Source organism: Typopeltis vanoorti, chromosome 3, assembly GCF_054136105.1.
Source record: "Typopeltis vanoorti isolate ZY-2024b chromosome 3, IOZ_Tvanoo_1.0, whole genome shotgun sequence".
NCBI classification, from domain to species: domain Eukaryota; kingdom Metazoa; phylum Arthropoda; class Arachnida; order Uropygi; family Thelyphonidae; genus Typopeltis; species Typopeltis vanoorti.
The window spans coordinates 155940041-155966619 of NC_143551.1; the positions used below are offsets into that span (position 1 = coordinate 155940041).

Genomic DNA, 26579 nt, shown 5'->3' on the forward strand with positions numbered 1-26579 from the left:
TCCTTTCCACAGTTAATTTATCCCCTTCAAATCCTGGGGACCAAATCTGAGAACAACAGTCCAAGTGTGGTCTGATCAGAGACTGATACAACGGAATGATAACCCTCTTATCTCTGCAGGTCAGTGTCCTTCTCATAATAGCAGCAATCCTCTGTGTTACCTTCACCACCTTTGCAATATGTCCCCTAAACTTCAGGTTTCTATCAATCATCAACCCCCAGATCTCTTGTCTCCCCTACTTCCTCCAGTATAACTTCTCCCATAGAATATGCAGCATCCCATCGATGTTTCCCAAACCTCAAGACCTTACATTTTGCTGCATTAAACTGAAACCCCCATTCATTTGCCCATCTATCTAGCTTATTTAAATCCTCTTGCAGGGCTACCACATCTGCACTATTACTAATAATCCTTCCCAGCTTCGCATCATCTGCAAACAACTGAATATCCCCTTGCAATCCACTGGCAATGACACTGATATAAAGGTTAAACAATATAGGTCCCAGTACTGAGCCCTGTGGGACCACACTTGTAACCCTCTGCCTCCTTGAAACTACTCCACCATACCCAACACTCTGATACCTATCAGACAGCCAATCCTGAATCCAGTTTACCAATCTGACATCCAGACCCATGTGCTGCAACTTAAATATAAGCTTATCATGTGGCACCCTGTCAAATGCCTTCACTAAGTCTAAGAAAATTGCAGTATATGCCTTTCCCTCATCTAATGTTCTTGTAACTTTATTATAAAAGGCTAGCATATTGCTAAAACAAGAGCGCCCTTTCACAAATCCATGTTGATTCTCACAGATAACATTACCCTCATCTGCCCAATGCTATATATGGTCCCTCACTACTTTCTCCAAGATCTTAACAACTACTGATGACACACAGACTGGCCTATAATTAGACACGTCCAGTCTGTTACCACCCTTATGCAATGGCACTATCTTACCTTCCTTCCATTCCATGGGCACCTTTCCCGCAGCCAGACTTTCATTGAAAAGCCAGGTCAAAGGCACTGTCAATTCCCTAGCACATTCTCTCAAAACTCGTGCCGAAATACCATCCAGTCCCACAGCTATACTGACATCCAGAGTACTCAGTATCTGAAACACACTCTCCTCCTGTACCTCCAGATCTCGAACCAGTCCTATCCCTCTAGCATTAAAACTGACTCCTCTAGGATGAAATACTCCAATAAAGTGTTCATTGAACAATTCCACTATGTCCTCTGCATCAGTCACTCTATTCCCATTTTTATCCCACAATATCATTCTTCCACAGTCATTTCTCCTCCTACTGGCCACATAGCCAAAAAATTCCCTACGATTTTCTTTGGATCTTAGGGCCAATCTCCTCTCATATTCCAGTTTCGCTTTCCTTACCACACTAGTCACTCTTCTAACCTGTGTCTTATATTCCTCATGCATCTCTTTACCTGTCTCCTTATATCTCTTCCATAGCCTCTTTTTTGCATGCAATTCCTGTTTAATATTGTTTGTCATCCACTTTACTCCAAATTTGCGTCCTCTTCTTCACTCGTGGTATACAACTTACCGTTGCTGATAACAAATATTCTTTCACAATTTCCCATGCGCTGGTGATATCCCGGCCTTCCAATTCCTCCCTCCATGAAACTTTCCGAAGTTGACGTCTAAGACTATTATAATCACCTGCCTTATAATTCCACATAAGTTCCCATCTCTTTGATACTCCTGCATGTCTATTCATTTTCCAAGTCAACACCATATGGTCACTCTCTCCAACTGGTGGGAGAGACGTCAACTCAGTTATTATCAACTCTTCTGATGCTATAACCAAATCCAAAACTTTTGAACCTCTTGTTCCCTCTGTTACATGTTGCCTAAGACATTTGTCCCTCAAGAATTCTAGAAATTCCATTCCCCTATTGCTACATGCATCTTCCTCTCTCCAATTTATAGTACCGAAGTTAAAATCTCCCATAACAATCATTCTTCTTGCACTTGCCAAACTTAGCTGTCTAAACATCTCCTGGTCCCCATCCTCTGGAGGCACCGGTAACCAATGAAAAAACTTCCAACATCTTTTTCTAATCCAGAGTAATTTAATAATAAGGTGTGACACCTTTTGGCAACTCATACATGGAAATATGACTTCTGCAGTGGCGGCCAGTGAAAATTTTAAGTGGGGGTTCTGCATATACAAAAAAAAAAAAAAAAAAAAAACTTTTTTTTCCTAATCAGTAACGAATTTATTAATAAATAAATTTACATATTAAAAGTTGCTTTATTAAAAATATTTCATCCTCACCCCGAACAAACACCAATAATAAATGTAGAGCAGGCGCTAGGGTCTTTGCCGCCTGCATGCAATGTCTATCTAAGTGCCCCTGTAACGATCCGGACTTGTGTGGTTCTTTTACGATAATAAAAATTTTAGTTATTTGAAATTTCTTAAATAAATTTTGACAGAACAGCCACACATTGGTTTGCTAAATGTAACGAATCGCAGGTGTTGACTAAGCAGGATAATCGTGAAAAACCCGAAAATTCAAAAAAATTCTCAAAAGTTAAAGCAGATTTCGATAAAGCCACCTCACTTTAATCATTGAATATAATGATACAGGGATTATAGCCTTTTCACCGACCCAAATCGCTAACAAAATTAAAATGAATTTTAATTAAAGTTAAAATTTATTTGAACTAAAGTTTAAAAACTTCTTGCATTTTACAAGTTACTAAATTCTTAGTAACTTGTAAAAAATTTTTAATAATTTTTATAAGTGGAACTATCTTTTAGGAAAATAAAAGAAACTCAAGATAGATGAGAAAATAAGAAAAGAATTCAGAAATAATTAAAACATTTAATATAAGTTTTCAAAATAACTATACTTGACATTTTTTTAAATTAAAATTTTAGGGTTATTGACTGCATATTCATAAAATTAGAAATAATGGTCTCAACGTCTAATTCCGCACATATATCATTTTCAATAGCTATTAATGCCCAACTAACAAGCCTTTTTTGTGACATGCTTGTTCTTAAGTAGGTTTTAAATTAAAACCTACTTTTAATCAATTTCAACTTGGAAAAGGATCGTACACTGCTCGCTACACTAACAGCTAAGGTAATAGTATTCTTAAAGCAATTGAAAAGTTAGGGATAGATAAATTATTGGACAAAATAAAATTAAGAATATCGAAAGGGTTTTGAATATTTAAATTATCCTTCCGAAAAATATCTCAGAAAGTACATAACTTGTCATATAGTTCTATTGCATTTACGTCTTTATTGTCGCCATCCTTGAAGAGAATCTCTAAATCGTCATAATTTTTTCGTAAATCTTCGTTATTAATTTGTAGTAATCTATACAAGAAATTGAAATTATCATAATATGTTTTTAGTTGTTCACAACGTGCTATTAACGAACACATTGCAACGTCTAGAAGAGTATAAAACACATTCACTGTAAATTTATCTTCTGGTGATTGTGGCATTTCATCATGATGCTTGTAGTCAAATTGCAGTGTCTTCTTTCGTCATCAAACTTCCGTACCAGCTTTAAATTCTTGTTCTCCATCCACCTCTTCACTCAGTTATTTTGTCATTTTTAGAACTTCTTTAAAATGTGTATCTGATTGATACTCTTGTAAGAATATTTTTAAGTTTTCAATAGATTCTAAATCAAGTGTAATGTTCATATTTTTGTCTTGAAGCATTTTACTCACAGGGTTTATTCTGTTAAGTAAATCATGCCCAGTTATAAGAGAGCAAATAAATTTGTAGTCCTTTATTTTATCACATAATGTTTATGCTTCATGCTGAGTTTCTTTATTAAAATCTTCATTATTTAAAATTTCAAAAAGTGCATCGTAAATTTCTTGTAACTGATATCGTAGAGGGTGGATTGCATTAATTTTACTTTCCCATCGCATATCTGATGGCTGTTTCAATGTTAATTTTTTTACGAACTTCAAAAGGATTGCCCAATGTTTGTAAGAGAATGAAAAGAAATTGTATATTTCTTGAATAATTGCAAAGAAAGTAATTGTATCTGCATTCACTTTGGCTGAATCGTTAATGATTAAACTTAGAGTATCAGCAGCACATGTCACATAAAAAGCTCGAGGAATTTTTGTTGAAAAGCAAATTTTGGAGCCCATATTTTTCCCCTTTCATATTTGCCCCATTGTCATACCCTTGACCTTGCATGTCTTCAATGGGAATGTTTCATTTTTCCAGTTGTTCCATTATTGTTGCGTATAAATCACGTCCTGTGGAATCTGATATATTTGCAAAACCTAAAAAGTTTTCCCTGATCTTAACAATTCCATTGTCACAGGAAACAAAGCGATTAATAATGCTCATTTGTTCTGTGTTACTTACATCAGGTGTGCAGTCTAAAATTATGGAATAATATTTAGATTTTCAAATTGATAATAAAATTGTATCCCTGATTGCATTACTTAAAGTTTCCAATATTTCATTTTGACCATCTTTACTCAAATAGTGTACCCTATTGTTTCATTGTAGGGTCCTATCAACATGATTTTCCATAACGGGATCAAACTTCACGAACAGTTCGACTAATTTTTAAAAATTGCTGTTATTCCTTTCATATAATTTATCAGATGATTCGCGAAAAGATAAATTTTGGCTACCAAGGAATTTTATAATTTCGATCAAGCGTTCTAAAACACTTGTCCAATGTTTCTTTTCCATTGAGTCTCTCAATCAATAGTAGTTTTGTTTTTTAAATTTTTATCAACTTCCTTCCATTTTAAGAAATTTTTCATGTGAGTTAAACTAGTCTCATGTGTATAAAAGTGCAATCTGTGCAATCGGTGCAATCTGGCGCCACTTCATATAATCACCGCATGCTCTGCATGCCCGCTTCCGCTGGCCCTTCCGCATTAGATCGCAGTGCATTTGTTTCATGTAACAATAATTGAAAAAATATAATTCTTTTCATATTTTCAACAGTGACCACAAACACGTCCCAATAATAAACGTTTCATATCTCACAAAAATAACGAGCACAGGCATAAGATACACTGCCCAAGTGGCAGTGTATCTAATGACGTAACGTGCAATGACAGGAAACGAATATCGGCGTTAGATTGCAGTGTATTTGTTTCGTGTCATGATAATTGAAAAAATATTATTCTTTTCATATTTTTAACAGTGACACTCGTCATAATTCAACCTTGTATCTATAATAAATAAATAATTATATGTTATTTTAACAAAATAAAATAAGATTAACAAAAAATAGTTCACCAGGCACACACACCAATAATAAACATTTCATATCTCACAGAAATAAGGCACATAAGCTTACTAAAAATACACACTGCCGTTTGAGCAGTTACAGTTGGGAATGACGTAGCATGCAATGATAAGAGCAAACGAATATTGGCATTAGATCGCAATGCATTTGTTTCGTAATCTAAAGCGTTAATCGAACAATTCCAATTATTAACTATTCAATCAATGTCAAAACATAAGCCGTAACCTTTAACATGTTGTACTGCATTTATATAATGTTGTAAGCATTGTTATTATTTATAAACACAAACAAAATTTAATTTTTTCATTTTTTCCTTGGGGTTGCTGCAGTGTCGCAGTGCTTATGTACAGGCCACCACTGGACTTCTGCATTGCTTCAACCTTGGTATCACCTCTGGGTCTGGCTCCCACTGATGCTTTTTAATAGAAGTTCTTGACAGTCACTACAAGAGACGCTGTAGTGCAGCAGGATTTCTTTTGCTCTACTTGTGTTCCGCCAGTGTTTGCTTTTTTTGCATTTTATTAATAACATTATTATATTAATTTTGTTGTTGATGTTTATTTTTTATACTAACATTACTAACTACTGGTAGTGCATTTTTACGCACTATGGGGATTTTTTTTTTTTTTAAATAACGGAACCTGTTGTGAGATCATAATTAAAAGAAACACATGTATTAATCACACTGAAAATTATTTAATTGTAAATATTTAAATATTTTAACTATTCAAGTCGGAAGACTCATTAATTCTTTACCCCTTTTTTTTTAGACGCAGAGAAAAGCAAGATGAGCAAAAGGATCCCCCCCCCCCCAGGCCCAGGACATTAGGAGTGGAGATTCCAGGGTTAGAGGACCCCAGAATCACCAAGTCCCTCAAGGAGCTATTAGGAGTTAATAATATCTACTCCTTCACCCACTACGGTGGAGGACAATATTTGACTGTATTAGAAAATGTGGCATCGAGAGACAAACTTTTAGAAGGTTTCTCTGTCCAGAGGAAGCAGGTGATCCCAACCATGGTGGGATCGCAAGTGCAACAACTTAAGATAGAGTGTTTTCCCATGGAATATCTTGAGGTCGGAGACGACGTGCTAATACAAACATCTAGCAAGTGGGGGAAACATGAGTAACATCAAGAAGAGCATCTTCAAGGAGGACCCTGATTGATACTCCGGTGAAGTGACCTTCACAGTGGACATGCGACAACCAGTGCCCATCCTCGTCACCATCGGCACATCACATGTCATGGTGAATTATCCCAGAGTTCAGAGACAGTGCTTGCAATGTACCTCGATAGAACATCTGGACAGTGATTGCCCCCTGAGCCAAGTGCTTCAACTGCGTAGGCATCGGGCACATTTCCGGCCAGTGTCCAGACCCCTGCCAAAAGTGCTGCATCACTGAACATAAAATAACATCGTATCCTCTGCACACATTCACAGAGTGAGCAAGGGCACCGATAGAGCTTCTTAATCTGCAGCCTGCAAGAGACACACCAGGGAATTTCTGGAAATACCCAACACCAGCGGGGAGAAGACATTTTCCCAAGTAGTCTTGGACAAAATTAAAAAACAGTCAACATCAGAAGAAACTGTTTCCCCCTCAGTCACTTCCAGTCTACCATCTTTCATGTATGGAAGAACAGCTTACAGCTGAGGCTACAGATGAAGATAAGGTCGCAATAACACCTGCAACTAACCCCTCTACATCAGAGGAAACTTCATCTGTAGATGCTCCCAAGACCTCCCCCGCAATAGCCAGCATCCCCCCTGCACAAGACATGCAAGTTGAGGAGGGGGAAAACAACTGCCACCTCCTAAAGAAACAGCAAAGGGAAAGGAGGAGGCTTCACCGAAAAAAAAAAAAAAGAAAAAAACATCGAAGCCACTCCCGACGAACCGCACATACAACATCAGAATCGAATATGGAGATGTAAACCCCTGCCCAAAGAAAAGAAAGTGTCAACTCAAAAATAAGTAAATACACTGGCTATGAATATCAAATAACTGACAACAGGATCACGTTTCAGGATAAAAAACAGTCGACACAAGTTCAAGATCCTCTCAAGCTTGCGCTCGAAACTGGAAGCCAGTTTGCAGTTTTGAGTTCTGCTTCCATGGATCAAATCCTTAATAAAGTATGTGAAACGGCAAATTAAGGAATTAGGGTGGATGTTTCCATCATGAAACATCATAATGAAAACATCCCACCCTTCTGTGTTGCCTCATTTAACATCAGAGAGCTCTGTTCGCCATCAAAACAAGAGGAGGTGTGGAAGTTAATGCTAGCTTTCAACATCTGGCTCTTGTTCCTGCAAGAGACACATTCCTTTCATTACAAGGACATGCAGGAACTGAGCCACAAGCACCCTGTGATATCTTTCTGGAGTTTTGGCAACAGTAACAGCGGCAGAGTCAGGGTACTTATAGACTGGAAGTACCATAGCTGTACCACTAGGTTCATCAACATCTACACTCTGGTAGATCCACCATCAAAATAAAATTTCTTCCAGTCACTTTACAACTATTTGTATGGCACCTATCATGTCATCCTGATGGGTGGACTATCTGCAGAGCAGACCTGACCTATGATGGGGGAAATCCCAAAATAGGGGGGAAATATCAACTTAGGCACTGCTGGCTACAGGCAACTGGAAATTCACCTCAAGAATCTCTGGCTTACAACCCCTACTGTCGGGATTACACGTGGATAAGCCAAGGAATCAACACATGGCTCGACCACTTGTACCTATCACTATTCCTTGTTTCCAGAGTTGAGCCCGTAAGGCATGTTGATATCAGTAATACAATCTTGGACCACAAACTAGTTGTGTTCAAGTACCAACATCTAGAAACAGTAGAAACTGGTCTGTGCCCCTGGAAGTTACTGTCAGACTTCCCATCCCTGTTCTCAGCCAAGCTCCATCAATTGTGCTCCACCTGGAGCATTGCTGGCTGGGACTGGGACACTTGGGCACAACTCAAAATCTCCATCAAAGAACATATGATCAAATGGATCCCAAGAATGTGCCTTTTATCGAAGATCTCAGCTCTGTGATCTCTACAAGCAGCAAAGCTGGTTCATGGCCAGCCAATGCCAGGGCTTTCCATGTCACAATGCCATCCATGACATTAATCTCGACATTGAAATGGAGAGACAGAAACAGGTGGAAGAAAAGAACATAATGATTGGAGGATAGCCTACTGCCATCTAACATCTGGAGGTTTCACAACACCAGGAAGCCCTTCTGTGACTTCTGCCGGAACTTGGATACCATACAGCACGCCCTCTTCTACGAGTATCCTCTATCCAACATCATCTCGGCGAGGTTAAGAGGCATGCTCCGCATCCCCCCTCCTACTGCAGGAACAAATCATCCACCTGCAGTTTGCTCCACCAGCCACCAACAAGCAGAAGTTACTGGTATTCATCATTAATGAGATTAAATACCACATCTGGAAGGTAAGGAAGAAATTCCCTAACAATGCTAATCCCCCCCCAGTCTGTTGCAACTCTCTAGAGTCATCCTCTAGAAGTTCATAGCTCTTTGAGGAGGTTCCTACATCTAGAGAAAGGCTTAGGGTGACACCAGATTTAATATCCAGTGGTGTACACCTCCTATCCTGTGCACTAACAGAAATAACACCATCAAGTTCTGTTTGCTGTTGCTTTAACATCTCCATCTGTAGCAGCATCTCCACTCCTAGCCATGTTTTTGGTCTTTGCATCCATTATGAGTTTATCCCGGTTTACTCTGTTCCCTGGTCTCCCACGTTGGTAACTCAGTGGAAGAACCCAGGCAGTACAGGCCTACTCAAGGATGTCTGACCTGAAGGGGCTGATCACTTGGGCACCAGTTACCCCCGTGGTACTTTCCATCTTATGAGACAGACATCTGGTTCGGGGGAACAGTTTTCATTTGAGAGAATTGAGCTAGCAAGATGAGCATTGTGAGCCGAGGCACATTGTTCTTCCCTACTCCCCATCTCCCCACCTGCCCTTCCCTTCCCTTCCCTTCTCATCCCATTCCCTTTCCTCTCCTTTTCCCCTCTCCCCTCCAGCACCCCACCTTAACCTCTCTGTCACTTCCTTTCCTTTCTTTTTCTTCTCTTCGGGGACACTCTGAAACTGGTCCGGGTAGTGACCGTTCCCATAATGCATAACATTATACATGTCTGCAAGGAAATGTGCTTTGCATTATGGGATACTAAGTGAGAGAAGTTTGTCCACCTTTGCCACGAGTTGTCCCAGTCCTGAAGATACTTGAGGCGCAATGTTTGTTTGCTTACACTTGGATAAAGGATTAAACTAAATATATAATTTATAGTCTAACCAAGTGAAAAAACTTTCAACATGGAGTCAGAGACTTATCGTTGGAGGTACACACAATGCTCATCCAACTCTGCCTTAAACTGATTTAATGTGTCTATATTCCTCATGCAAAGAATCTTCTCCTCACAAAGAACCTTCTTTTCAGGCTCTGCAATTTACATTCTCTCAATCTGTCCTCGTACTCCACATTCCAAAGATCCCTGACTACCTTTGTAAATCTTCTCTGGACCCTTTCAATTATTATTATTGGTATCTCCATAGAGTCAAAAAACTCATCACAGGAGACCCACACTACCCATTATTCACACAATATCCATCATATAAGTGCCTCCGTAGCACAATTGGAAGAACGACGGTACATTGTGCCCTTCGGCTGGAAAAGGCCTGAGTTCGATTCCCGTTGTGCTGGGAGGAATCTTTATATGGACTTTTTCAATTTAAGGTGAGTTAGCCGATCTCATATGGAGGTAGCAGGGTTTTTTCTCCTGGAAACTCAAGTTTTTCATCCCACATGCAGACAAATCAGTCCTTCAGAACACACTCAATTTACAGACAAAAAATACTTGTTGCGGTGGTGGTGGGTGATAGATGGCGCTGAGATAGTTGATTGGTAGTAGAGGTTCGGTAGTAGTGAAGACAGGGCGTTGTACAGTGGGAATTCTCCGGTGATGAGTCTTCAGACTCCTTGGAGGTGCCATGAATTATAATAATAATACCTCTCCTTAAACATATTCACTGTTGGTGCACTTGCAACTACCTCTCCAATCCATTCGACTCATTCACCGCTCTCCAAGTAAAGAACCTAGTCTGCACACTCTTACTAACCACGCTTTTAGACAACTTTCAGTTGTAATCTCCTTGTTCTTTCCCTTACTCCTCATGTATTGAATATTTTCTTTTGCCAATCTTATAGAATCCCTTCAGCAACTTATAAGTTTCTATCACCCCCCCCCATACACGCATGCTCCACTCCTTTGCCTGTGAACTATGCAGCCCACACACATTTAATCTATCCTTGTAGGGAACATTCCACAGACCTGTCACCAACTTTGTTACTTATCTCTGAATCTTCCACACCACTTCCTGATTCCTTAGAAAGGTGACCAAATCTGTGCATATTAGACAACATGTGGCTGAATATATCCTTATAAATATATAAAGAGATTTATATAAATATATAAAGATATATATATATATATATATATATATATACATATACACAATAACCTTATAAAGAGGGATAATAACCACTTCCCTCTCTTTGCTTGTCGATGTGTTCTTCAACATCCAAGTAATCTTTATTATTATTATTATTATTATTATTATTATTTGCAATATATCCCTTGCAATATATCCTCTGATTTTCAAATTTCCATCCATCATCACCCCCAGATCCCTAGCCTCATCAATTTCCTGTAATCCAGTTCCATCAATATGATACAAGGTATATAATCTTTTCTTCCTGAAGTGCATCACCTTATATTTTGCAACATTAAATCAATAACCATTGTCCTTTGCCCACACTACCAATTTATTTAAATCATCCTGCAGGATATCAACATCATATTTATCAACTATTACCCCCAGCCCTCAGTTTTGCATCATCAACAAACAACTGAATATTCCCCCTTAAATCTTCTGCTATATTATTAATGTACAAATTAAAGAGTAGTGGCCCTAGTACAGAGCTCTGGGACCCTCTACTAGTCACCCACATTTGCCTTGATTCCACTTCACCATCCACTATAATAAACCATTTCTATGGTCCCCTAATTTGATATAGTGAGTCAGCTGTATTTGCAATTCCTATTCAATAACACTAGTTAATTATTATAAAAACTGCATAAAGTCAAAAGATTCATTTTAAAAATCCTACCAGCTAATCTTATTATATTTTCAAAGTTATTAATTGTTATTTATTGTAAATTGCAGCAGTCCTAGACAACAGATTTCAAGCAAGGACTTACAAGTTTCTGAAATACTCGAATCTTCATAACAGCTGGATTTCTAATTGAGTTTATAACAGCACGCCAGAGTAGTGTGTGGAATTGGACAAACCATGAAACTTTTTTTCTGGAAGAAATTATGACAGTAATTTAAAATTACAGAAAAAAAATTTAAGATTTTTGAAAATTAAACATGTTTGTGTTTATTATGAGTATATATATATATATGCATGCACAAGGCATATTGTATGTTCTCTATTACCTAAGCATAGTGAACATAACCTTGCATTGAAAGAAATATTTATGACATTCTGCTAAATAAATCCAAAAATCTTCTTTCATATATTTTAGGCTCAAGTTCAATAGCATGGCTGGAAGGATGTTGCATCATGCATCCCTCGATTTAAATAAAAAATGATTCCTATCATAATAGGAGGAATCTCTAGAAGAATTGTTCAAATGAAGGTGAGTTAGCCAGTCTCATAAGAGCACAGAAGGACACAATCATACTAGATAGAAGAATTATTCCAATCAAAGGACACAACATACCAGAAATGATGGCATGTTGAGTCCTTCAGTTGGAAAAGGCCTAAGTTTGATTCTCGTCATGATGAGAGGAATCTTTATATGTTTTTTTTTTAAATTGAAGGTGATTTAGCCGATCTCATATGGAGGTAACAGGGTTTTTTTTCTCCTGCAAACTTGGGTTTTTCATTCTGCATACAGACAAATCGGCCTTCAGAATACATGCAATTTACAGACAAAAAATACTAGTGCTGGTGGTGGACAGTAGATGGTGTTGATGTAGATGATGGAGACAGATGGAAGTGGTGGAGATAGAGTTGTAGAGTAGGTGCCCTCCCTCAATAAGTTTTTGGACTCCTTAGAAGTCTCATGAAATAATAATAATAAAATAATAATAACTTAGTGTTTGTTTTTTCCCCTGGAAAATTGGACTAGCCAGAAAATATATGCATTTAACAGATAACAATCCATGCATTTAGTTGGGGATGCTACAACCAGATTGAATGTAGAGTTTCTATGCTACAGGGTGTTCGGGATAAATTTGACATATTTATAATTAATTATATTTTTCCGTAAGTTACATGTATTAACACACACTTCTCTTCATTTAAAAGTTTGGACCCTTCTTCATTCATATACAAGATGTCAGAAAGGATGGATAGCTGGAACCCACCTGAATCATGGAAGAGAATAACTTGTATCATGATGATTCGTGCCCGCCATCAAAATAAGGATATTACGACTGCTGCCCAATGCTCCCTGAATACAGTAAAAACAATCAGGCATGAACTAGAGACTTGCAATGGTGACTACGAGGATGTAGCAAGAAGAAAGATCCCTAGCAGACGATCTGATTGCGTTCGTACAGCAGAATTCCTTGCAAATCTGCAGGAACAGGTGTTGAAGAACCCTGGCATTGGAATTCGGGCTTTGTTCGTGGAGTTGCTAACTGTAGTCAAGCCCTGGATAACAAGGGTAGCCAATGGTAGGCCGTATGTATGGCAGCAGGATTCGGCCCCTTGCCACACCTCTGGGAAAAGTCAAAAATGGTTGTCTGAAAATTTCTACGACTTCACCAGTCCAAATGTTTGGCCTCCAAACTCCCCAGACCTTAACCCCATGGATTATTTTGTATGGGGCGCAGTTGAAAAAGACACCAATCGCACTTCCAGTAATACAAAAGCCCAGTTAATGGATAAAATTAAAACAGTTTTTGCGGCCCTTCCCAGGGAGACTGTAGCATCAGCTTGTTCGGGGTTCCGAAGCAGAATTGAAGCTGTGTCGATGCTAATGGTGGTTATTTTGAGTAAATCTTGTTGATAGTATTGTAATTAACTCTGCCTGTAATGTTTTTTTGTCAATTCATTAAATTTAATAGATACAAAGAAGATTTTCTTTTTCCTTACGAAACTGTCAAATTTATCCCAAACACCCTGTACATAAAATAGACAGGGTTCTTGGTAAAACTGAATAAGGCTGCTATGTCAAGAGGAAAGAGAATCTGAATGAGTTCTGAGGTTTCCTTTAGGGGTACATTAGTGAATAGGAGGCTATATCAAAACTGACCATAATGTCAATATCTTTCATCAGCTTTGACAAGCAAGATTTGAAGTGCACAGAGTTTTCCATGTGGGAAGAAATGTATCCTCTAATGAAAAGAGCTGTTAGGCTAAGTGGCCATTTTGTAAGCAGGTGAACCCATTTTTCATTATCTTGCATTATAAGGACTAAGTTTATAGATAGTTTCTGAAGGACAGAATATAACTTTGGAGTGCTTTTTGTTGTGTTTGGATAAGATTGGCATCAGTTAAGCTAAGTACATTGATCACTAAACAAGATTGCCATTTTTTGATCGTATTCAAAGTGATCGAGTATTACCCTTATCCTCTTGTGATTAATCTTGAATACGATCAAAAAATTGCCATTTTTTGATCGTATTCAAAGTGATCGAGTATTACCCTTATCCTCTTGTGATTATGATATTCTAGTTTTGGTGTAACTTTTTAAGTACAGTATGTTCCATATTGGATAGATTTCTTTTCAGAGGCTTAGCGGGATAAAAAGGGATAATAAAATATTGATTTTAAAATGATGACTAGGTCTATCTGGGTAGGGTATTATTAGTGCAACTGAAGGAGAGGTTGTAGATACTTCGTTCCATTTTTGCTATGATCTGAAGACCAGGTGCTTGTTTTGGAGCTAAAAGTGAAGTTATGGCCAAGGCTGAGGACACCAATAGCTTCTTTCTTGAGCTAAACAGATGCCAAGTTAATTACAATTTGTTCTAGAGGTAGCAGAAGGCTTGTATTTTTTGACTACATTACTGAATTTTTGGATGTCGTGAACCTTCACTTTTTAAAATTCTTTTTATGCTAAAGCATCGGAGACATTCAAGAGAATTGTCCAAAGACTAATATTTAGCATGTTGAACAGCCCATCTTGTGGCACTTGGTGAATATCATTAACACGCTCCTGCCATGCCCGTCGGGCATAGTTTGTTATTGCACAACAAGCACTTGCATTTCTACAAGGTCAGTATGAATTATCTCATAGTTGGCTTATCAGACAGAATTTGGTTTCATACACCAACTATGAGTAATCTCGTATCACCCCCACCTATGTCTTACATGCACTGACAACTGTGTAACTTGAGTTCAGAGTTGACTACTACCGGGTGCGTCCCCAGGTGGGGGATCGGGGAACAGCCTTCAGATATGGAGGTTAGCTGCGATATAAGCAGAGCAATCTGGCGAATAAGCAGCCGTGGACCAACAGCGACTGAGCTATCAGGGCGTGGGGGAGCAGAAGTGGTAACTCTGTCTCACTTAAAACCTCACAAAGCCCAATGACAACTCGGTGACATGGCGAGTAGTGCCGCCATTAAATAAGTACCTACTGGGGTCACCGCCCCTGACATTGGGAAGCAGCATTGTCAGTACTGACACAAGGTTGAAGCCAAATGATGACGGAAAAGCTTGTGATCAGAGATTTGCAGGTGGCAATATGATTATATTGTGTACGTCTGTAATACTGCAGAGCAGAAAGCAAATGGAGAAACTACTGCTCTACCTTATCTCCAGAACAACCACCATGGCGAGCAAACCCTTACAATTGGCCCCAAGTTCCCGGCGTCCCTTAAATGGGACAGGGGTGCGAAGAATCTCCGGGCTCAAAATGGTGTCCACTTTTAAAATTGCAACTTGGAATGTCAGAACTCTGTATGAAGCTGGCAAATTAAGAAATGCCACAAGAGAAATGAAGAGGCTGGGCATCCGGATTTTGGGAATTTGCGAAACAAGATGGCCAGGATCTGGAAAGTGTCAACAAGATAATATGACAATGTATTACTCTGGGAATGATGAGAACAAACATCGACATGGTGTAGCTGTAATAGTAGATGAAGAAATCAATAAATCAGTAATAAATTGGATTCCATTTTCTGAAAGGATAATGCTGTTACAACTTAAGGGAAACTCCTTTAACATAAATATCATCCAAGCTTATGCACCCACAGCTGACAAAAGTGAAGAAAATGTTGAAGAGTTTTATGAACACCTAAAAGAGATTAAAAACCTAACAAAGAAACATGATATAAACATAGTGATGGGTGACTTCAATGCAAAAGTGGGAAGAGGGGGTGATGGAGAAATTGTTGGCGAACATGGCTTAGGCACCAGAAATGACAGAGGAGATCACCTAGTCCAATTCTGTCAGGAAGAAGATCTAACAATAGCAAATACCTGGTTTAAACTTCCACCCAGAAGACTATACACTTGGAAATCGCCTCAAGATAACCAACATAATATTGTCAGAAATCAAATTGATTATATACTGATAAATAAAAGATTCCACAGTAGTATAAAGAGTGCAAAGACTTATCCTGGAGCAGATATCTCATCAGACCACAATCCCATAGTTGCAGAAATACGTCTTAGATTAAAATCAGCTAAAAAATCACAAAAGAAGAAAAAGAAAATAGATGTAGAAAAACTGAAAGACCCGAACATAAATAAAAATGCCAAGACACAGCTTAACCTGCGATTACAACAGATTAACATAGAAGAAAATAAAAGTGTGGAATCTCTTTGGAATAGCTTAAAGAATGCCATTGTAACAAGTATTGAAGAAGTAGGTTATGTGAATAATATAAAACAACAGGAATGGATGACAGATGAGATTCTTTCTCTTACTGATACAAGAAGAATGTATAAAAACAAAGACCTAGTCAGGTATACAGAAACACATAACATCATCTAGAAAAAAATAAAAGAAGCCAAGGAAAATTGGATGAAAAATTTATGTACTGAAATTGAACTGCTTCAGAAACAACATGATAATTTCAATCTGTATAAGAAAATCAACGAAATTTCCGGAAAACTGAGGAAAAAGCAAATAGTGTCTCTAAGAGACGAAAATGGAAAAATAGTTCTAGAAGAAGAGAATAAAGCACAGATTTGGATAAAATATGTAACAGAACTTTTCAATGATACTAGACAGAAGCCTATAAATATAAAAGATAACATTCAAGGACCAGCAATCATGAAATGCGAAATAGAGAATGCTATACAAACAAGTAAAACAGGAAAAGCCAGTGGACCAGATGGTGTGCAAACAGAATTTTTAAAATTAATCGATCCAGATAACATCAAACTTCTTGAAAAACTATTTAATAAAATATATGAAAGTGATGAATTTCCATCAGATTGGCTCAAATCTACATTTATCACTATCCCAAAGAAACCCAAAGCGAATTCCTGTGGTGACTTCAGACTTATTAGTCTAATGAGCCAAACATTAAAAATATTTTTGAAAGTAATTCAGAATCGCATTCATAGAAAAAGTGAAGAAACTCTAAGTGAAACACAATTCGGCTTTCGGAATGGTTTTGGTACTAGAGAGGCCCTTTTCTGTACCCAAATATTGATACAAAAATGCATAGAAAAACAGAAATCTGTCTTTATGTGTTTCATAGATTTTGAAAAAGCATTCGACAAAGTCAGACACACCAACTTAATAGAAATCCTTCAAAAAATAAGGCTAGACGAATAAGACATAAGACTAATAACAAATCTGTATTGGAATCAGTCAGCTACCGTTCAATTAGACAACATTACCACCAGTGATATTAACATCAAAAGAGGAGTGAGACAAGGATGTGTGCTCTCACCACTCCTGTTCAACATATATGCAGAGGTAATCTTTAAAAAAGCATTGGAAGAATGTCCAGAGGGAATCACAATAAATGGAAAGATTGTTAACAACCTACGATATGCAGATGACACCGTGCTAATTGCAGATAACATTATGGATCTCCAAAAACTCGTTGACAGAGTATACATAGAAAGCCAAAGAATGGGAATAAATATAAACATCAACAAGACAAAATACATGATCATCAGCAAACATCCAGCCTCATCAATGAAACTGACACTCAATGGGAAAAATATTGATCAAGTGTCAAGATATAAATATCTTGGTTGCTGGCTTAATGAACGGTGGGATCCAGAAATAGATATAAAGACAAGGATTGAAGTTGCACGGCAGTCCTTCATGAAAATGAGAACACTATTCTGCAATAAAGACCTAAACATGGAAGTCAGATGCCGAATGCTGAAATGCTACGTGTGGTCTATTCTGCTCTATGGAGTTGAAACATGGACATTGAAGGCGACAACCATCAAGAAAATCGAAGCCTTTGAGATGTGGCTATACAGAAGAATGCTAAAGATATCATGGACAGAAAAAATTACCAATGAAGATATCTTAAAATCCATTGGCAAAGCTAAACATCTTGTACAAATAATCAAGAAACGAAAAACATCATATCTTGGACACATCATGAGAAACAGCAAATACCAACTTCTACAAACTATTTTGGTAGGAAGAATTGATGGCAAAGGAACTAGAGGAAGAAAAAGAATATCATGGTTTGACAACATTAAGACGTGGACAGGAAAGAGCAGTGCACAACTGCTCTGATTAACACAAGATCGCAGTTTGTTCGCCAAGATGGTCGCTGACCTTCGATAGAAGATAGCACAATAAGAAGAAGAAGATGTTCAGCATTCAGTGTGTAAGGTTTATTGCACCTAGTCTTACAATTATTTAAAATTATCAAAATAAAAACCTTCAGTTATGCCATGGCAAGTAAAAGAAGCTTACTTAAGAAGAATTAGAAGCTTATGCTAATATGAGCAATGACGAATGGAATGAATTATTTGGTTCTGATTCCGAAGATGATTATAATCCTACAGACGACTCTAGCAATGACTCAGATGATGATATATCATATATAAATATATGTATATGTTGAAAAAACTTCAAAAAATTGTTTTATTTGCATTAATACATACACAGTTTATGCAACAATACCTCTTATAATATACTATACTTTTGCTGAAATTATTTTCCTTCTACCAAGCCCCCAGACATGCTCTTCGCTTTATTCGCAAGACAAAGGTCCAAATTAATGTGCTTATACTATGGGTTAACTCGTGCTTGGCATAGGAAGTCAGTAATCCAACTAGAGATTTTGGAGACTTAAACTTGGGTATGATTTAACACAGATAGGGAAAGTGCCCAAGTCACACCAACATTCGAGGAAATGCAAGTTTGTTCAATATTCTTACTCATGTTTACACTTAAACTTAACACATACACTTGTAGAAAGTTTACACTTACCAAAGCAGTATACTTTGTCTGTTATATTACTTCTGTGTAAGATCATCAATTTGGTATGGATGTTTGGACATCAATCATCACTTACATTAATGTTTAGTGAGAAGAAACACATCTAGAAATAATAATTACTAACTAAATTTATTTACTCTATAAATTTTCATTGTTAATCCAATGGTTTACTTTGGTCACCATCGCATCTGCATGGGCACAAAGAAATACAACTAAGCACATGCATATAGGCACAACTTTATGCTGGTGTGCTTAGTTATATTTCTTTGCCCATGAAGATGCCTTGTTGGCCACGTGAAAATATTGGCTTAATAATTTATTAACTAAACAAATTTAGTTAGTAATTATTATCTTCAGAAGTGGGCTTGCTCTGCAAAACATCAACATCAGAAAACATTGATTTGTAAGAATAAAAAAGTTATTTTTGTCTCTTTATGAGGTCTTGATATGACCTCACAATGACTATTGTATGCAGATCTGGGTCTCCTGGCTTTCAAAGTGATGCAGATAAAGTGGAGACACACACACACAGAGAGAGAGAGAGAGAGAGAGAGAGGTACAGAGACAGAGGAGCAAAGGAGTGAGTGTTAAACATATCAGGATTGTGGAATATAGATTAAAAGGCCAGACTGAGAGTGTGTAGACTACAGATTTTAGCAATCTGGAGAAACAGAGATGATATCATGATATCCACAAAGACCAGGTAAGAGGATGACATGGTTGATGAGGGTAGCTAAAGAGAGGTATGAACAGTAGTTAGCAAATGATACCAATAAGAATCCTAAGGAGTTCTTTCAATAAGTAGCCAGTAAAAGAAAGAATGATTATGGAAGGATGACATTGATTGGAGAAAATGGTATAAAGACAGCTGTTGCAGAATGTATGGTGGAGATACTTAATGAAGAGTTCATAAAGGTCCTTCAATCTTGTGAATGTAGCATCATGGAGAGATTGAGAGCAGTTGATGATCGGGAGGAGAGACTGACTGTAAGTGAGCAAGAGGTATATGGGGATTTGAGTAAACTAGATGTTAATAAGGCTGTGGGACTTGATAATATATCACCACATATTCCGAAGGAATATGCCAGAGAGTTGACATCTGCCTTGACATATTTTTTTAATACGAGTCTTGCACTCGGTCAAGTTCCTAAGGAATGGAAGAAGGCAAGATTGTGCCACTTCATAAAGGAGGCGATCGAAATCAAGCATCAAACTACAGGCCTATCTGTGTGTCAGCTGTTGTGGTTAAGTTATTATTATTATTATTATTATTATTATTATTATTATTATTCAGGCCTCCATGGAGTCAAAAGACTCATTGTGGGAGGCCCTTCCTAAGAAACACAAAGTCTATCATACCACTCCTTAAACTCATTGACCGTTCTCGCTCTCACCACCCCATCAGGCAATGCATTTCACAGTTCAACCACCTTCCATGCAAAGAAACCACTCTTCACCCTCTTGCTCACATTTTCCTTTCGTAACTTCCAGGGTTATGGCCTCTTATCATCACTCCTTCCCGTTGTTCAACCAAGTGAAAGAACTCCCCAGTGTCAACCCTGTAACCACCTCTCAACAGTTTAAAAGTTTCAATCATATCACCTCTCCTTCTTCTATCCACCAAACTCTGCAGTCCACGTTCCCTCAGCTGATCCTCATAACTATCCTTGTACAGTCCCGAAACCATCTTTGTCATCCATCTTTGTATCCTTTCCACAGTATTTATCCCCTTCAAATCCTGAGGACCAAATCTGAGAACAATAGTCTAAGTGTGGTCTGATCAGAGACTTATTCAATGGAATGATAACCCTCTTATCTCTGCAGGTCAGTGTCCTTCTCATAATTGCAGCAATCCTCTGTGTTACCTTCACCAGCTTTGCAATATGTCTCCTAAACTTCAGGTTTCTATCAATCATCAATCCCAGATCCCTTGTCTCCCCTACTTTCTCCAGTATAACTCCTCCCATACAGTATGCAGTGTCCCATCGATGTTTCCCAAACCTCAAGACCTTACATTTTGCTGCGTTAAACTGAAAACCCCATTCATTTGCCCATCTATCTAGCTTATTTAAATCCTCTTGAAGGCTACCACATCTGCACTATTACTAATAATCCTTCCCAGCTTCGCATCATCTGCAAACAACTGAATATCCCCTTGCAATCCACTGGCAATGTCACTGATATAAAGGTTAAACAATATAGGTCCCAGTACTGAGCCCTGTGGGACCCCACTTGTAACCCTCTGCCTCCTTGAAACTACTCCACCATACACAACACTCTGATACCTATCAGAGCAGCCAAACCTGAATCCAGTTTACCAATCTGACATCCAGACCAATGTGCTGCAACTTAAATATCAGCTTATCATGTGGCACCCTGTCAAATGCCTTCACTAAGTCTAAGAAAATTGCAGTATATGCCTTTCCCTCATCTAATGTTCTTGTAACTTTATTATAAAAGGCTAGCATATCGCTAAAACAGGAGCGCCCTTTCACAAATCCATGTTGACTCTCACAGATAACATTACCCTCATCTGCCCAATGCTGTATACGGTCCCTCACTACTTTCTCAAAGATCTTAACTACTACTGATGACACACAAACTGGTCTATAATTAGACACCACCAGTCTTCTACGGCCCTTATGCAACGGCACTATCTTACCTTCCTTCCATTCCCTGGGCACCTTTGCCGAAACCAGCCTTTCATTGAAAAGCCAGGTTAAAGGCACTGTCAATTCCCTAGCACATTCTCTCAAAACTCCTGGTGAAATACCATCCAGTCCCAAAGCTTTACTGACATCCAGAGTACTCAGTATCTGAAACACACTCTCCTCCTGTACATCTAAACCTCGAACGAGCCCTATCCCTCTAGCATTAAAACTGACATCTCTAGGATGAAATACTCCAATAAAGTGTTCATTGAACAATTCCACTATGTCCTCTGCATCAGTCACTCTATTCCCATTTTTATCTCACAATATCATTCTTCCACAGTCATTTCTTCTCCTACTGGCCACATAGCCAAAAAATTCCCTACGATTTTCTTTGGATCTTAGGGCCAATCTCCTCTCATATTCCAGTTTCGCTTTCCTTACCATACTAGTCACTCTTCTGGCATGTGTTTTATATTCTTCATACATCTTCTCTTCACTTGACTCCTTATATCTCTTCAGTAGCCTCTTTTTCGCATGCAGTTCCTGTTTAATATTGTTTGTCATCCACTTTACTCCAAATTGTGTCCTCTTCTTCACTCGTGGTATACAACTTACCATTGCTGCTAACAAATATTCTTTCACAATTTCCCACGCACTAATGATATCCCGGCCTTCCAATTCCTCCCTCCAGGAAACTTCCCGAAGTTGATGTCTAAGACTATTATAATCACCTGCGTTATAATTCCACATAACTTCTCGTCTCTTTGATACTCCTGCATGTCTATTCATTTTCCAAGTCAAAACCATATGGTCACTCTCTCCAACTGGTGGGAGAGATGTTAACTCAGTTATTATCAACTCTTCTGATGCTATAACGAAAGTTGTTGGAGAAGCTTGCGAGAACTAGGATCCAGAGCTGGGTTGACAACAATGGTATTATATATGATGAACAACATGGATTTGCTAAAGGGAGATCATGTTTTAGTAATCTACTTACTTATTACGATAAAGTGACTGCTTCCTTGGCAGAGGAGAAGGATGCATAGTAATATACTTCGATTTCGCAAAGGCTTTTGATAGAGTACCTCATGATAGGTTGACAGTCAAAGCAGGGCAAATGGGGTTGGATTAGACTATTGCATTGGATTGGAGACTGGCTATCTGATAGGTATCAACAAGTTGTGTATGGGGGTGCGATATCCAGGAAAAGGAAAGTCACTAGCGGAGTGCCTCAGTGGTCTGTTTTAGGGCCATTACTGTTTAACTTGTATATTAATGATATTGGTGAAGATTTGGATGAAAATATTCAGTTGTTTGCAGATGATGCAAAGTTGGGATGAACCATGAAGAGTAGTGAAGATGTTGTGGCCTTACAAGAAGACTGGATTAAATTGAGTGATTGGGCACGGAAATGGGGATGTGAGTTCAATGTTTCAAAATGTAAGGTTTTAAAATTTGGAAAACAAAGATGGGATGGAGAATTTATGCTTGATGAGGGTATATTAGAAAAGCAAACAACAGGACTACATGGCGAGGCCTGGTGTGGAACATCACCGAGCATCGGAGTGACCATACGGCATCTGTAGATGTCCAGTGAACATAGAGAGAGGGTATATTGTTGGAGGTAGAAGAAATAAGAGATCTGGGGATTAGTGGATAAGGATCTGAAATTTAGGGGACACATCGCCAAAATTTTGAAGATAACACAAAGGCTTCTGGGAATGATGCAGAGGACACTGATGGGTAGAAGTTGGGAGATTCTTGTTCTGTTGTATAGGGCTTTGATTAGGCCACACAAACCGTGACCAGATTTGGTCACCTGGTTTTCAGAAGGATGAAGAGATGTTGGAAAGGGTTCAAAGGCGACTAACTAAGGTAGTTTCTGACCTCTGGAATGTCAAGTATGAGGAAAGATTGAGAAGATGTAATTTGCAGATTCTGGTGGATAGGAAGAAGAGGGGGAGATATGATAGAGACCAATAAGTTGGTAAGGGGTTGTTATAGGTTCAATGCTGGAGAAGTTCTACATAAAATAGTGAGAGATAGGTGGAGAACCACAGGTCATCCCTGGAAACTGTATAAAGTTGGGTATGAGTAGAGGAATGAGAGGCAGGTTTTTTTCATGCAGAGTTGTGACTGATTGGAATGCCTTGCCTGAGAGTGTGGTGTCTGCAAAGAGTTTGAGTGTGTTTAAGACACAGTATGATGAGATGTGTGTGATAAAAGGACCTCCCAGATGAGTCTTTGACTCCATGAGGTCTTAGGGTAATAATAATAATAATAATAATAATAATATGATAGGGACATACAAATTTCGGAAAATAACTGCATTTTTTAAGAAAATTACAACATAGACTAATATAGTAACTAAAATGAATTTAATTAATACTTCCAATATTTCAGCAAAGTCCAATTGCCATGATCAGGGAACCAAATATAATAAGATTTGTTCACACAGGCACCACACTAAGTAATGAAGCTGAAGCATGTCACTATTTAGGACTTAGGAAAGTCCTAAATTCCCTAGTGAGATAAATTGAGTATCTTCAGCTGTTGGGCTGAAGTACAGAGGATGAGCTTCCCAAATTTTGGGCAGTTTCCTGCAACCAAATTTGTTGAAATCAAGGTGATTTCTTAAGGCAGAAGCAGATTCAAGGAAAAGTCATTCGTATTTATATTTGCTGCAATGGAGTAGGGTAGCTTTCTTTCAGTATATCCTATGGCAGGTATTCAAAGCATCGTCAGCAAGTCCTGAGTGACTGTAGTTGTGGAAACAGCAATTCTGATTTTGCTGTCCTGCAGGTTTTGGCCATAGTAGGATAGTTTACAACTACAAGGGACCTGGTAAACAACTGACAGGGTCGGGTACGGTGACTGGTCTTTGGTTTTATAGAGTAGAGTAGAGTAGACTTATTCCAGCATATGCCATGGTTGGTGTGCAAAGCATAGTCAGCAAGTCCTGAGTGGCTGTAGTGTGGAAACAGATATAGTCCTTACTTAAGTATAAAGAGCTAATAAGTATCGCAGAGTATATAAGTTCTTTTCGCTATACACTTCGGTATTAGGTCTAGCTACTCACTGATGAAGCCTCAAAAAAGGCTGAAACCGGTCTGGGTAGTGACCTCCCTACCATAATGTAATAACAGCATACATTTCCTAGGAAATGTGTTTTTACATTATGGAAAATACCTAAGAATAGCGATCAGAATTTACCGACTTTGCTGCGAGTCTTCCGGTATTGCACTACGTGCTAGGGTCACTTGCATTTGCTCACGCCAGTGGTCGCCGATACTTTATAGTTTATTATATTCTGCAAGAAACTCTCTGATTACAATCTTTGAGTTTCTTATTCGGTTTTAAAACTATGTTGGATTTAATATCCCCTTAATTTAAATAAAGATATAGTCCTTATGTTCAACAATTCTAATGTTGGCTGTCCTGCCTATTATTATTATTATTATTATTATTATTATTATTATTATTACCACCCCAAGACCTGATGGAGTCAAAGACTCATCTGGGAGGTCCTTTTATCACACACACACAGCTCATCATATCGTGTTTTAAACACATTCAAACTCTTTGCAGACACCACATTCTCAGGCAAGGCATTCCAATCATTCACAACTCTGGACGGAAAAAACCTGCCTCTCACTCCCTTACTCACACCCTTTTTATACAGTTTCCAGTGATGACCTCTGGTTCTCTCCTGATCTCCACTATTCTCTGTAAAACTTCTCCAACATTGAACCTATAACAACTCCTTACCAACTTGTAGGTCTCTATCATATCCCCCCCTCTTCCTCCTCTCCACCAGACTCTGCAAATTACATCTTCTCAATCTTTCCTCATACTCGACATTCCAGAGGTCGAAATATTTGGCCATATTAGGATAGTTTACAACTAATATAAGGGAATTAGTGCCACCTGACAGATCAAGGGATTGTGGCTGGTCTTTGGTGCAGCAGATAAGGGATGTTAATTTTTTATATAGTCTGTAAGTGGTTAAAAGGTTATATTTTTTTCAAGATTTTTGTTAGATTTGCAGATGTGCCTTGGATATATAGAATAGTGATAGCTTTAGTGTAGTCTCTGTTCTGCAGAGGGAATGTATGGTTTTGGGATTTTAATATTTTTTGGATATCGCAGAAATTGTAGCCAATGACTAAGAAGGTTTTGTGAATGTGGTCAAAGGCTCATATATCATACTAGTAGATGGATTTTTGTTATTTTATAGAAGATGAGAGAGAAAGAGAGAGAGAGAGAGAGGATGATAAGACATCCTTGGAAGTTGAGAATGTGGTCAAGTAAGGGGTGAGAGCTAGAGTTTTCTCTCTTAGGGCTTTGTGTGAGTGGAATATCTTGCCTTTTGAAGTAGTGAGTGCAAGTAGTGTCAATGAATTCAAGAACGGTATGACAGCTGGTATTGGTGTTGCAAAGCTTTTCTTGATGACTGACTCCCTGACTCATTGGAGGTCTCTAATAATAATAATAATAATAATATAAATTCATCTTTTTAAAATGATGTTTGCATTATCTGTAATTTCTCATAAAATACATGCTATACATGGAAAATATCAGAATTGATACTCACATGTAGATGGCTTCATGAATCTAAAACACACACAAAAAAGAAATCATCAGTAACATTGCCATAATATCACCACAACTTGGGTATATACATTATTGTTATTATTAGAGTTAACCGTTCTTTTGAAATTCTTTTATTTGTTTTATTTCTTTGACTTGTATTTGCATTACAACAGTAGCAGTAGTCAGGCTCATTCTCAACTACATTTGTTGTTGATTTGTGTAATAATAAAAAGCAGTGATAATAGTGATATTTTTTAATACTTTACAGTCATAGTTTTACAGTTGAACAAGTAGCAATGTAATTACATTTTACAGTTGTTTTTTTTTTTCATTTTTATTTATATTTTAGAGGTATATTTATTTAAAAACAAGAATAATAATAATGACATTTTTTTAATGAAACAAATATTTATTGTTCAAACAAACAGAAATAGTGCAGTAACATAAGAGCTGAAAATATTAACTTGTTTTTAATAATAATACTTATAATAACATAATAATGATAGTACAGTTAAGTAGAGAAATGAAGAAATACTAAGCCAGTATAATCCTAATGACTT

The 26579-nt window shown here is 37.9% G+C and overlaps 1 protein-coding gene across 1 annotated transcript in view; it reads right to left on the reverse strand.

The window, feature by feature from the left end:
* The window catches only part of LOC150108685 (protein scarlet-like), a 243350-nt gene that overhangs the window by 190187 nt on the left and 26584 nt on the right, over positions 1-26579 (reverse strand). The window contains exons 2-3 of the mRNA XM_090390507.1: positions 26021-26040; positions 11579-11684 (exon numbers count right to left, since the gene is read on the reverse strand). Coding sequence (XP_090246633.1) covers positions 11579-11605 — 27 coding nt within the window. The 5' untranslated portion in view covers positions 11606-11684; positions 26021-26040. The remainder of the gene's footprint in view (positions 1-11578; positions 11685-26020; positions 26041-26579) is intronic.